General features: G+C 42.6%; 1 protein-coding gene across 2 annotated transcripts in view; it reads right to left on the reverse strand.

Moving 5' to 3' along the window:
* The window catches only part of LOC124802881, a 255,647-nt gene that overhangs the window by 50,349 nt on the left and 192,158 nt on the right, over positions 1 to 13,140 (reverse strand). For both annotated transcript variants that reach the window (XM_047263926.1, XM_047263927.1), the window contains exon 17: positions 533 to 578. In XM_047263926.1, the coding sequence (XP_047119882.1) occupies positions 533 to 578 (46 nt within the window). The remainder of the gene's footprint in view (positions 1 to 532; positions 579 to 13,140) is intronic.

A 13,140-nucleotide genomic window follows, 5' to 3' on the forward strand; every position in this document is an offset into this window, starting at 1 on the left:
CCCCCCCCCCCCCCACCTACACACACACACACACAGGGATGGAATTTGTGCACCCCATCTGTCTACAGCAAGCATCGTATAGAATTGTGAGAACATTTTCTAAATGTCTGTGAAATGTGTAACTGAGGTGGGAGGTGTGTAACAGCCCAGAAGCCACCTAGTCAGCTGTGGAAAACCACATACGGCCTGGCCGGCACAACTGGCTCTCGCCATTAATCTGCCAGGCAGATTAGATCCCAGTTTGTTGCATCTCCCCGTGTCCCAGAAGTGGGTGCTTTAACACACTCTGCTATCCAGGCAGATCTACATCATGAATAAGTTATGGTCCACTACTTATTTTTCAGTTATTAAAATGGTGACAAGCCATCAAAAGTGAGAAACTGCCCTAGAGCTGCATCACATATATTCCGAAGTAACCTGTACGAGCCACTATTAGATGATAATGTAATGAACATAATGAAACACTTATAAAGTGCACTGTACCAAATTAGCATATTTTAAAGCAATATAAAAATACCTCTCATGAACTCACCTATCAGTCTGAGCACTGGAAGCTGGATGAGCAAACTGATTACTTCCTGCAAAAAAAAGGTAATAATAAATATGTCTGTCAATTATGATGAACATAAAATATAATGCTTCTGTTGTGCCTGAACGTTATGGGCTGTTAGCATTGAATAAATGGCTTTAACTCAATTATAAGAGAATATACCACTCTAGCACCATTTACTAAGAGAGGTACAATCAAAAAGAATACAGATTAACTGACATTTGTAGTGACTACTCTGCACAAATGACTACTACACAAAAAAGTTAACTACAATACTATGACAAAAGAAAATAACTCACGATCCATAAAATGATTAAACACTACAAAAGTCCAAGGGCTTAATGGTACTAAAATGCATTTGTTATTAAAGTTTCAAGAATCAGTATTAAGTGAAGAATTTAGGAATATACTTCAGCCCCATATGCATCACACTCTAAGGTATCTCTCCGTAGAGATCGTGAAGACTAGATTGGACTAATTGTAACACGTACAGAAGCTTTTAACCAGCCACTCTTCCTTTACCTCATAAGTGAATGGAATAGGAAGAAACCCTTAAATGTGTTACTACGGTGAGTACTCTTCGCCACAGACATCGAAGTGGTCTGCACATTATAAGGGGTGAACATTAATAATACCAACAAACTGCATGGATTGATTCCTGGATGGAAAAACAGGAAAAAAGGTCCTGTGAACATGTGTCCGGCAATGCATCATTGCCATGGGAGATGACACTGACAAATGAAAGTTCCTCTCACCATGTGCCCTGGGTTCCTTGTGTGTTGCAGGCTGTGTGATTGATGCAGAGTGCTGTAAGCAGCAGAATGGTCTGATATTTGTGCAGGAACAAGCCACGATGCTGTTTGTGTGCAGCCAAGCAAATGGAAACACTCCAGAGGCAGGATGGCTGTACCAAAACAAGTACCCTAACAGACACCAACCATATCACATAGCATTTCAAGCCTTTTTTGGGCAGTTGTGTGGTTTTGGGTCCTTTTGGACAGGTGAATGCGCAGAGAAGTGGCAGACTGTGCACACACTAGGTTTGGAGAACAACATTCTACAGGATATTGAGATGAATGCTACTACAAGCTCAAGGCAAGTGGCCTGCCAACATGGCATAAGCTAAAGTCTGATTAACTGGATCCTACATGACAACCACTACTATCCCTATCACCTGCAACAAGTGCAAGGATGATCAGCAACAGATTTCCCTCTATGGGAAGGATTTTTTAAATGTTTTTTTGCACCAGACCATCACAATTATGGGATTTCTGTCATTAGTCCTCTTCACTTTCAAAGCAGTCTTTGACAGAACTGGCATCATCAGTCGCATAATCGTCATCTGTGGTCAGAGGAACTTTCATTCGTCAACACCTTCTACCATGGCAACAATGCATTTGCACATATGTTCACAGGATCTTTTTTCCTCTGTTTCCATTCAAGAATCCATCTCTGCAGTTTGACAGTTTTATTAGTGTTCACCCTGTATACAATGATCATCCAGAACTTTATCACCACTAATCTACTATCAATATAAACCCGTCCAGGCGACAACAGTGTCACCTGGAAAGGTATGACTGCTACTCAGACACACGCATGGTGCATGTAGTATCAGTGAGCGTGCCATCTGTGTGTAGAATGGGGAAAGTGCATGATCTATCTGAGTTTGACTGAGGACAGATTGTGATGGCCTGGAGGCTCAGCATTGCAAAACCAACATAAAACCACGTCCAGGCATCATGGGGTTGGGCAACCACCCCTCATTACAGATGTTGGACGTTGTAGGCTGGGCAGACTGGTAAAACAGGAAAGGTGGTGAACAGCGGGTGAACTAACATCATACTTTAATGCTGGAGAGAGTAAAAGTCTGTCTGAACACACAGTGCACCAAGCACTCCCTACAAAGGGCCTCCATAGCCAATGAACCATGCATATGCCAATGTTAACACCATTACATCAGCAACTATGACTGAAATGGGCACGTGACCATCGGCAACGGGCATTGGCACAGTGGCTGAGCTTTGCATGGTCTGATGAATTCTGATACCTTCTTCACCATGCTGATGGGAGGGCGCGAATCAGTCATCTTCCATTGACACGTGTACTGCGGGACGGAGACAAACTGGCGGTACATCCATTATGCTCTGGGGAACATTCATGTGGGCACTCATTAGTCTTGAGCATAATAGTTCGCGACTGGGAACGTTCAGTTTAGTTTGTGGTTCCGTCACGAACTAGGTCGCTCTTTCAGTTCGTTAGCTCCCATCTCGATTTCCAGAAGGACAGTTCGCTCGCTTTGCTACCGCTACTGCACATGCTGTTTTATTCATTATGCTAGTCTTTTAAATAATGACCAGTGTTGCCAATGCCTGTATTATTACAGTTTTATGTCGAGTAATTAGACTTCGAAAGGGCAAATAAAACAGTTATTTACACAAATGGGTAAAATGGCGTAGTCAACTACGTTACTTTACATACAGTGCACTCATAGTATTTTAATTTTAACTAAAAACAAAGATGATGTAACTTAGCAAACGAAAGCGCTGGCATGTTGATAGACACACAAACAAACACAAACATACACACAAAATTCAAGCTTTTGCAACCAATGGTTGCTTCCTCAGGAAAGAGGGAAGAAGAGGGAAAGACGAAAGGATGTGGGTTTTAAGGGGGAGGGTAAGGAGTCATTTCAATTCCTACCCTCTGGCCTCTACCCTTGTAACCGCCCCGGGTGTAAAACCTGTCCCATGCACCCTCCCACCACCACCTACTCCAGTCCTGTAACCCGGAAGGTGTACACGATCAAAGGCAGAGCCACGTGTGAAAGCACCCATGTGATTTACCAACTGACCTGCCTACACTGTGAAGCTTTCTATGTGGGAATGACCAGCAACAAACTGTCCATTCGCATGAATGGACACAGGCAGACAGTGTTTGTTGGTAATGAGGATCACCCTGTGGCTAAACATGCCTTGGTGCACGGCCAGCACATCTTGGCACAGTGTTACACCGTCCGGGTTATCTGGATACTTCCCACTAACACCAACCTGTCAGAACTCCGGAGATGGGAACTTGCCCTTCAGTATATCCTCTCTTCTCGTTATCAGCCAGGCCTCAATCTCTACTAATTTCAATTTGCCGCCGCTCATACCTCACCTGTCCTTCAACAACATCTTTGCCTCTGTACTTCCCCCTCGACTGACATCTCTGCACAAACTCTTTGCCTTTACAAATGTCTGCTTCTGTCTGTGTATGTGAGGATGGATATGTGTGTGTGTGTGCGCGCGCGAGTGTATACCTGTCCTTTTTTCCCCCCTAAGGTAAGTCTTTCTGCTCCCGGGATTGGAATGACTCCTTACCCTCTCCCTTAAAACTCACGTCCTTTCGTCTTTCCCTCTCCTTCCCTCTTTCCTGATGAAGCAATCGTTGGTTGCAAAAGCTTGAATTTTGTGTGTATGTTTGTGTTTGTTTGTGTGTCTACCAACATGCCAGCACTTTTGTTTGGTAAGTTACATCATCTTTGTTTTTAGATATAATTTTCCCACGTGGAATGTTTCCCCCTATTATACTCATATTTTAATTTTAAAATATATTTATTTATTTATTTATTTATTAGTTCATCGCAGGAATATTACTTACAGAATACGCTAAATGAATTTTTTATTAATAAAAATACACTTTCATAAATAATCAACTTTTTTAAAGTTTTGGAAATAACCAACAAAAAATATTTCTGCTTTAGGTACAGGTTAAGTACTATATGGCACAAACAATAATACCTTTATCATTAGCAGAAGAAACACAAACACTTTGTTACCAGACAATTAGACATAGAAAAAATAACTATGACCCCTGAGTGAGATCGTATTCTAAAGCATACTTTTTGTGCTTTGCACTATCATTCTTTAAATAATCAGTCTTCTAATTTTCAAGTGAAATATAACAAAAATTTACATATTATTAATTTGGAAACTTTGTTCATAGATAACAGTGTTCTTCGTTCATTAAGGATTTGTCCTGTCGCCGAAAAAACATGTTCGCAGGGCACTGATCTCACTACTATGCAAAATCTCTTTAACACATTTGCATATACATGAAGATATAACTGACGACACTCGTGCCACCACTCAAGCGGACCTTTTTTTCAATCTAAATACTCTTCAAGGAGGTATTTATCGAGTTCGCGAATACCAGCAGCAAGTTGGTTATCTGGTCTAGTGATTTTTCTTACTTCTTGGTCATACTCGTCCCATATAGAGTCTTTTTTATTTTCATTACTGCTGCTACTAGAACAAGACGCCCAAGGGTCGCTAGCAGTAGGATCAGCCACTAAAATATCTCCATTCTCCCTCTGAAGTAACTGCACTCTGCCAACTTTATTTCTGAGGCGTTGTATTGCAACTTCACAAGCTTTTTGATTTCTAAATCCTCTCTGTCTAAATCGGGGGTCCAGAATAGTACACTCAGCGTATAGAATGTTATTCCCTAAATCTTTAAAACGGTCTTCCATGCCTTTCTTGAGCACTGATCGCACAGCGACAATTTTTTTACTGTTAGAAGCATGCTTCTGTAGAAAATTGTTTAGCAGGTTACAAAACACAATAACTTTTGACAAAGTCACATTTCTTTGGGCACTTATTTCTACCATAATTTCATAGAATGGACTAAGTAAGGGCAAAACTCCTTCTATTATTTGCCAGTCACTTTCTTTTATCGTTAGATCAGAGCGCAGAAGTGCTAATGTAGCAATCACTGCATCCTTTACCTTCATTATTCGCTGAAGCATGTCAAAAGTAGAATTCCAGCGGGTCTCGACGTCCTGTTTATGATTGAAAAACTCGACAATATTTTTAACTTGTGCCAAAACGTCAGATATTTCTACAGTAGCTATTTGTACAACAAGATTTAGACAGTGGGCGAAACATGACACTGATCGCCACTCACCAAGTCTGGCAGCAGATAAGATATTTGCAGTACTATCGCTAACAATAGCAGCAACTTTGTGGGAAATATGCGAGTCTGTCATAACGTCTTTCATGAAATTGCACAAGTTTTGGCTGGTATGCCGCTCTTTATAATTAATACAACCAAGTAATGCCGACTCAAGTTTTGTCTCTTCATCTACACTCCTGGAAATTGAAATAAGAACACCGTGAATTCATTGTCCCAGGAAGGGGAAACTTTATTGACACATTCCTGGGGTCAGATACATCACATGATGACACTGACAGAACCACAGGCACATAGACACAGGCAACAGAGCATGCACAATGTCGGCACTAGTACAGTGTATATCCACCTTTCGCAGCAATGCAGGCTGCTATTCTCCCATGGAGACGATCGTAGAGATGCTGGATGTAGTCCTGTGGAACGGCCTGCCATGCCATTTCCACCTGGCGCCTCAGTTGGACCAGCGTTCGTGCTGGACGTGCAGACCGCGTGAGACGACGCTTCATCCAGTCCCAAACATGCTCAATGGGGGACAGATCCGGAGATCTTGCTGGCCAGGGTAGTTGACTTACACCTTCTAGAGCACGTTGGGTGGCACGGGATACATGCGGACGTGCATTGTCCTGTTGGAACAGAAAGGTCCCTTGCCGGTCTAGGAATGGTAGAACGATGGGTTCGATGACGGTTTGGATGTACCGTGCACTATTCAGTGTCCCCTCGACGATCACCAGTGGTGTACGGCCAGTGTAGGAGATCGCTCCCCACACCATGATGCCGGGTGTTGGCCCTGTGTGCCTTGGTCGTATGCAGTCCTGATTGTGGCGCTCACCTGCACAGCGCCAAACACGCATACGACCATCATTGGCACCAAGGCAGAAGCGACTCTCATCGCTGATGACGACACGTCTCCATTCGTCCCTCCATTCACACCTGTCGCGACACCACTGGAGGCGGGCTGCACGATGTTGGGGCGTGAGCGGAAGATGGCCTAACGGTGCGCGGGACCGTAGCCCAGCTTCATGGAGACGGTTGCGAATGGTCCTCGCCGATACCCCAGGAGCAACAGTGTCCCTAATTTGCTGGGAAGTGGCGGTGCGGTCCCCTACGGCACTGCGTAGGATCCTACGGTCTTGGCGTGCATCCGTGCGTCGCTGCGGTCCGGTTCCAGTTCGACGGGCACGTTCACCTTCCGCCGACCACTGGCGACAACATCGATGCACTGTGGAGACCTCACGCCCCACGTGTTGAGCAATTCGGCGGTACGTCCACCCGGCCTCCAGCATGCCCACTATACGCCCTCGCTCAAAGTCCGTCAACTGCACATACGGTTCACGTCCACGCTGTCGCGGCATGCTACCAGTGTTAAAGACTGCGATGGAGCTCCATATGCCACGGCAAACTGGCTGACACTGACGGCGGCGGTGCACAAATGCCGCGCAGCTAGCGCCATTCGACGGCCAACACCGCGGTCCCTGGTGTGTCCGCTGTGCCGTGCGTGTGATCATTGCTTGTACAGCCCTCTCGCAGTGTCCGGAGCAAGTATGGTGGGTCTGACACACCGATGTCAATGTGTTCTTTTTTCCATTTCCAGGAGTGTATAATGTGGGCTACAATGGCTATATACCTTTCATTATTCATCGACGTCTAACCATCAATACTGAGAGATAACACAGATACACCTTGCACCTTCTTTTGTACTTCATCCATTATGTCATTGTGAACCCTTGATATTAAATTTTCCGATAAAGTTTTTCTTGATGGAAGTTTGTACTTTGGGCAATGGGAAACTAGTTCTATCAGTTTTCGAAAATCTTTTTCTTCCACAATTCGTAGTGTGTGATGCCTTTAGCTACCATCTTGACAACTTGATGGTCTATTTCTTCATCCTTTCGGACTGGTGGTGGTCTTCGAATATATTGCTTCATTGATTGTTGGGAGGCTGATACCAATATAACATTCTACAATAAGGATGTAGTTTGATTTGCTTGCAGTGAGTTTAAACCAGACATTATCAGTGGTTGTCTTTCCATCTTGTTGTTGTTGTTGTTGTTGTTGTTGTTGTTATGGTCTTCAGTCCTGAGACTGGTTTGATGCAGCTCCCCATGCTACTCTATCCTATGCAAGCTTCTTCATCTCCCGATACCTACTGCAGCCTACATCCTTCTGAATCTGCTTAGTGTATTCATCTCTTGGTCACCCTCTACGATTTTTACCCTCCACCCTGCCCTCCAGTACTAAATTGGTGATCCCTTGATGCCTCAGAACATATCCTACCAACCGATCCCTTCTTCTAGTCAAGTTGTGACACAAACTCCTCTTCTCCCCAATTCTATTCAATACCTCCTCATTAGTTGTGTGATCTACCCATCTAATCTTCTGTAGTTTTCTGTAGCACCGCATTTCGAAAGCTACTATTCTATTCTTGTCTAAACTATTTATCGTCCATGTTTCACTTCCATACGTGGCTACACTCCATACAAATACTTTCAGAAACGACTTCCTGACACTTAAATCTATACTCGATGTTAACAAATTTCTCTTCTTCAGAAACGCTTTCCTTGCCATTGCCAGTCTACATTTTATATCCTCTCTACTTCGGCGATCATCAGTTATTTTGCTCCCCAAATAGCAAAACTCCTCCACTACTTTAAGTGTCTCATTTCCTAATCTAATTCCCTCAGCATCACCCGACTTAATTCGACTACATTCCATCATCCTCGTTTTGCTTTTGTTGATGTTCATCTTATACCCTCCTTTCAAGACACTGTCCATTCCGTTCTACTGCTCTTCCAAGTCCTTTGCTGTCTCTGACAGAATTACAAGTTTTTATTTCTTCTCCATGGATTTTAATACCTACTCCGAACTTTTCTTTTGTTTCCTTTACTGCTTGCTCAATATACAGATTGAATAGCATCGGGGAGAGGCTACAACCCTGTCTCACTCCCTTCCCAACCACTGCTTCCCTTTCATGTCCCTCGACTCTTATAACTGCCATCTGGTTTCTGTACAAATTGTAAATAGCTTTTCGCTCCCTGTATTTTACCCCTGCCACCTTCAGAATTTGAAACAGTGTATTCCAGTCAACATTGTCAAAAGCTTTCTCTAAGTCTACAAATGCTAGAAATGTAGGTTTGCCTTTCCTTAATCTTTCTTATAAGATAAGTCCTAGGGTCAGTATTGCCTCAAGTGTTCCAACATTTCTACGGAATCCAAACTGATCTTCCCCCAGGTCAGCTTCTACCAGTTTTTCCATTCGTCTGTAAAGAATTCGTGTTAGTATTTTGCAGCCGTGGCTTATTAAACTGATAGTTCGGTAATTTTCACATCTGTCAACACCTGCTTTCTTTGGGATTGGAATTATTATATTCTTCTTTAAGTCTGAGGGCATTCCGCGTGTCTCATACATCTTGCTCACCATATGGTAGAGTTTTGTCAGGGCTGGCTCTCCCAAGGCTATCAGTAGTTCTAACGGAATGTTGTCCACTCCCGGGGCTTTGTTTCAACTTAGGTCTTTCAGTGTTGTGTCGAATTCTTCACGCAATATCATATCTCCCACTTCATCTCCATCTGCATCCTCTTCCATTTCCATAATATTGTCTTCAAGAACATCGCCCCTGTATAGACCCTCTATATATTCCTTCCACCTTTCTGCTTTCCCTCCTTTTGCTTAGAACTTGGTTTCCATCTGAGCTCTTGATATTCATGTAAGTGGTTCTCTTTTCTCCAAAGGTCTCTTTAATTTTCCTGTAGGCAATATCTGTCTTACCCCTCGTGAGATAAGCCTCTACATCCTTACATTTGTCCTCTAGCCATCCCTGCTTAGCCATTTTGCACTTCCTGTCGATCTCATTTTTGAGACGTTTGTATTCCTTTTTGCCTGCTTCACTTACTGCATTTTTGTATTTTCTCCTTTCATCAATTAAATTCAGTATCTCTTCTGTTACCCATGGATTTCTACTAGTCCTCGTCTTTTTACCTACTTGATTCTCTGCTGCCTTCACTATTTCATCCCTCAAAGCTATCCATTCTTCTTCTGTATTCCCGTCAATTGTTCCCTTATGCTCTCTCTGAAACTCTGTGCAACCTCTGGTTCTTTCATTTTATCCAGGTCCCATCTCCTTAAATTGCCACCTTTTTGCAGTTTCTTCAGTTTTAATCTACAGTTCATAACCAATAGATTGTGGTCAGAGTCCGTCCACATCTGCTCCTGGAAATGTCTTACAATTTAAAACCTGGTACCTAAATCTCTGTCTCACCATTATATAATCTATCTGAAACCTTTTAGTATCTCCAGGGTTCCACCACGTATAAAACCTTCTTTCATGATTCTTGAACCAAGTGTTAGCTATGATTAAGTTATGCTCTGTGCAAAATTCTACCAGGCGGCTTCCTCTTTCATTTCTTAGCCCAAATCCATATTCACCTACTACGTTTCCTTCTCTTCCTTTTCCTACTGTCGAATTCCAGTCACCCATGACTATTAATCTTTTGTCTCCCTTCACTACCTGAATAATTTCTTTTATCTCATCATACATTTCATCAATTTCTTCATCATCTGCAGAGCTAGTTGGCATATAAACTTGTACTACTGCAGTAGGCATGGGCTTCGTGTCTATCTTGGCCACAATAATGCGTTCACTATGCTGTTTGTAGTAGCTTACCCACACTCCTATTTTCCTATTCATTATTTAAGCTACTCCTGCATTACCCCTACTTGATTTTGTATTTATAACCCTGTATTCACCTGACCAAAAGTCTTGTTCCCCCTGTCACCGAACTTCACTAATCCCCACTATATGTAACTTTAACCTAGCTATTCCCCTTTTTAAATTTTCTAACCTACCTGCCCGACTAAGGGATCTGACATTCCACGCTCCGATCTGTAGAACGCCAGTTTTCTTTCTCCTGATAACGACATCCTCTTGAGTAGTCCCCGCCCGAAGATCCGAATGGATCTTGTCTGCTTGTGTCTGTGTATGTGGGGATGGATATGTGTGTGTGTGCGAGTGTATACCTGTTGTTTTTTCCCCCTTAAGGTAAGTCTTTCCGCTCCCGGGATTGGAATGACTCCTTACCCTCTCCCTTAAAACTCACACCCTTTCGTCTTTCCCTCTCCTTCCCTCTTTCCTGATGAAGCAACCGTTTGTTGCGAATGCTTGAATTTTGTGTGTATGTTTGTGTTTGTTTGTTTGTCTATCGACCTGCTTTTGTTTGGTACGTCTCAAAGAGTCATTCCAATCCCGGGAGCGGAAAGACTTACCTTAGGGGGAAAAAGGGACAGGTATACACTCGCACACACACACATATCCATCGGCACATATACAGACACAAGCAGACATATATGTCTGTAATGTGAAATGTCAAATAACAAGTTACTTTAATCAGACTGTAGTAATCATGGGCTCTAAAATGCATACTTTATGAGCTATGAGCTATGTTCTCATGCTGACTAAACAATCATGAACAAGTACTCATACCTCTTAAGGTATGTTTGTTGGACATTGTTTTCTTGTTTCTAAACCTCTCAAAATACAGAAAGCAAAGAGCTTGCAGTAGAAGAAATTTGTTTCACAGTTTCAAAGATGAAGAAAAGCTCATACCTCTTAAGGTATGCATTTCGGAGACCACATTTAACTGAAATTTTTGTTTTGGATGATTGTTCCTGTCATATCCCTGAATACTGACCACTGATCCTAGGACACTCTGTGTGGTACTTCCACCTTTCACCCTTCCCTGCTTTGCTTAGTATTGGTTTTCCAACTGAGCTGTTGATATTCACTCAGTTGCTTCTCATTTTTTTTCCAAAGGCCACCTTAATCTTCCCACAGGCAGCATCAATCTCTCAATAAGTCATGCATGGTTCTACATCCTTGCTTTTCTCTTCTATTCATTGCTGCCTGCCATTTGCAGTTTCTTTCAAATCTCATTTGTTAGACATATATATTCACTTTTGCCTGCTTCATTTGTTGCAATTTTTATCCACATCTATTTTTCCAGTTTTTTCATTGTGGTCATTTTGTGGGGATGTGTGTGGGATGGGGTAATATGTTGTCCAATTCTTCCCAGAATGTGATCCCTTGAAATTTCAATCATAAACCTCTAGATGATGCACCACGCGTCTCCTGTAATGTCTGCCACTATAGTTTTTTGAGCATCTCTGCAATGTTCTCATGCCAATTAAACAATCACATGATGAAACACCCTGCTCTACATTAAATCCTCTCTCTCTTGTCTCTCAAGGCTACCCATTCATCCTGTACTGTTTTCCTTTCCCCTGTTTCAGTCAATCGTTGCCTAATGCTCCCTTTTAAACTCAATAACAACCTCTGGTTCTTTCAACTTATTTAGCTCCCGTCTCCTTTAAAAAAATGTTCAAATGTGTGTGAGTTCTTAAGGGGCCAAACTGCGAGGTCATCGGTCCCTAGACTTACACACTACTTAAACTAACCTATGCTACGAACAACACATGCACCCATGCCCGAGGGAGGACTCGAACCTCCGGCGGGAGGGGCCGCGCAGTCAGTGACATGGTGCCTCTAACTACGCGGCCACTCGCGGCCCATCTCCTTAATTTTCCACCTTTTTGTAAATTCTTCAGTTTTTATCTAAACTTCATAACCAATTAATTATGGCCAGAGTCTACATCTGCCACTGGGAAAGTCCTACAGTATAAAATCTGGTTCCAAAATCTCTGTCTTACCATTACATAATCCGTCTGAAATCTTCCAGTGTCTCATCATTGTGCATCATTTTAGGATGTCTTATCAGCTTTACGTGTGTAGCTTTTATGGTAGCTGAGGGGAGTCATTACTTTGTGTGGAACAAAGATGTCCCCCAGACAGTATACAATCTTCTTTCATAATTTTAAAGACTTGCTTGCAAAGACTTTGTCGAAGGAGGTCCCACAGCTTAAGAATTAGCTATCATTTCATTGTTGGTTTCAATTTCTAAGCTTTTGTGCACTATTCCCCCCCCCCCCCTCTTTCCCTTTTTACAATTTTCCACATTGCTCTTACATTGTCACTGGAGTTGTCAATGTACTCATCACTGTGCATCGTTTTAGGATGTCTTATCAGCCTTACATGTGTAGCTTTTATAGTAGCTGAGGGAGTCATTACTTTGTGTGGAACAAAGATGTCCCCCAGACACTACGAAGATGATACACCAAACATATTATACAGCAATTATGTAGTCCGTTATTCGATATCAAGTAATCACTAAACCAGTAGACCCTGCACCATAATGAAGACTAGGAAGATGTATGTGATGACGATGTAGGGCAAGAGACCAAGAGGAATGCTTACAGACAAATCACTAAAATAAGTAGAAGAAAGTATTAGCATGAGAGGAGAAGACTGGACATATGAAGAGGACTGACTTTCACTACTTGTAGCTGTCTCTGAACCAATCTCACGTGCTCTAATCAACTGTAGATGTAATCTACAGAGTGGTGGAGGTAAGACCGGAGAAGATGGAGGGGCTTGTATTCCAAGCACAAGCTGCCAGTGGCAGGACACTGTACAAGATGAAGGTGAAGATGATTATGATGATGATGATGATGATGATGAAACCAATGGGAATAACAGAGTTAAATATCTTACTCTTCTAAGTATTCACAAGTTTTGTGTGTTCAGTGTTGT

This window comes from Schistocerca piceifrons, chromosome 6, assembly GCF_021461385.2.
Source record: "Schistocerca piceifrons isolate TAMUIC-IGC-003096 chromosome 6, iqSchPice1.1, whole genome shotgun sequence".
Classification (NCBI taxonomy): domain Eukaryota; kingdom Metazoa; phylum Arthropoda; class Insecta; order Orthoptera; family Acrididae; genus Schistocerca; species Schistocerca piceifrons.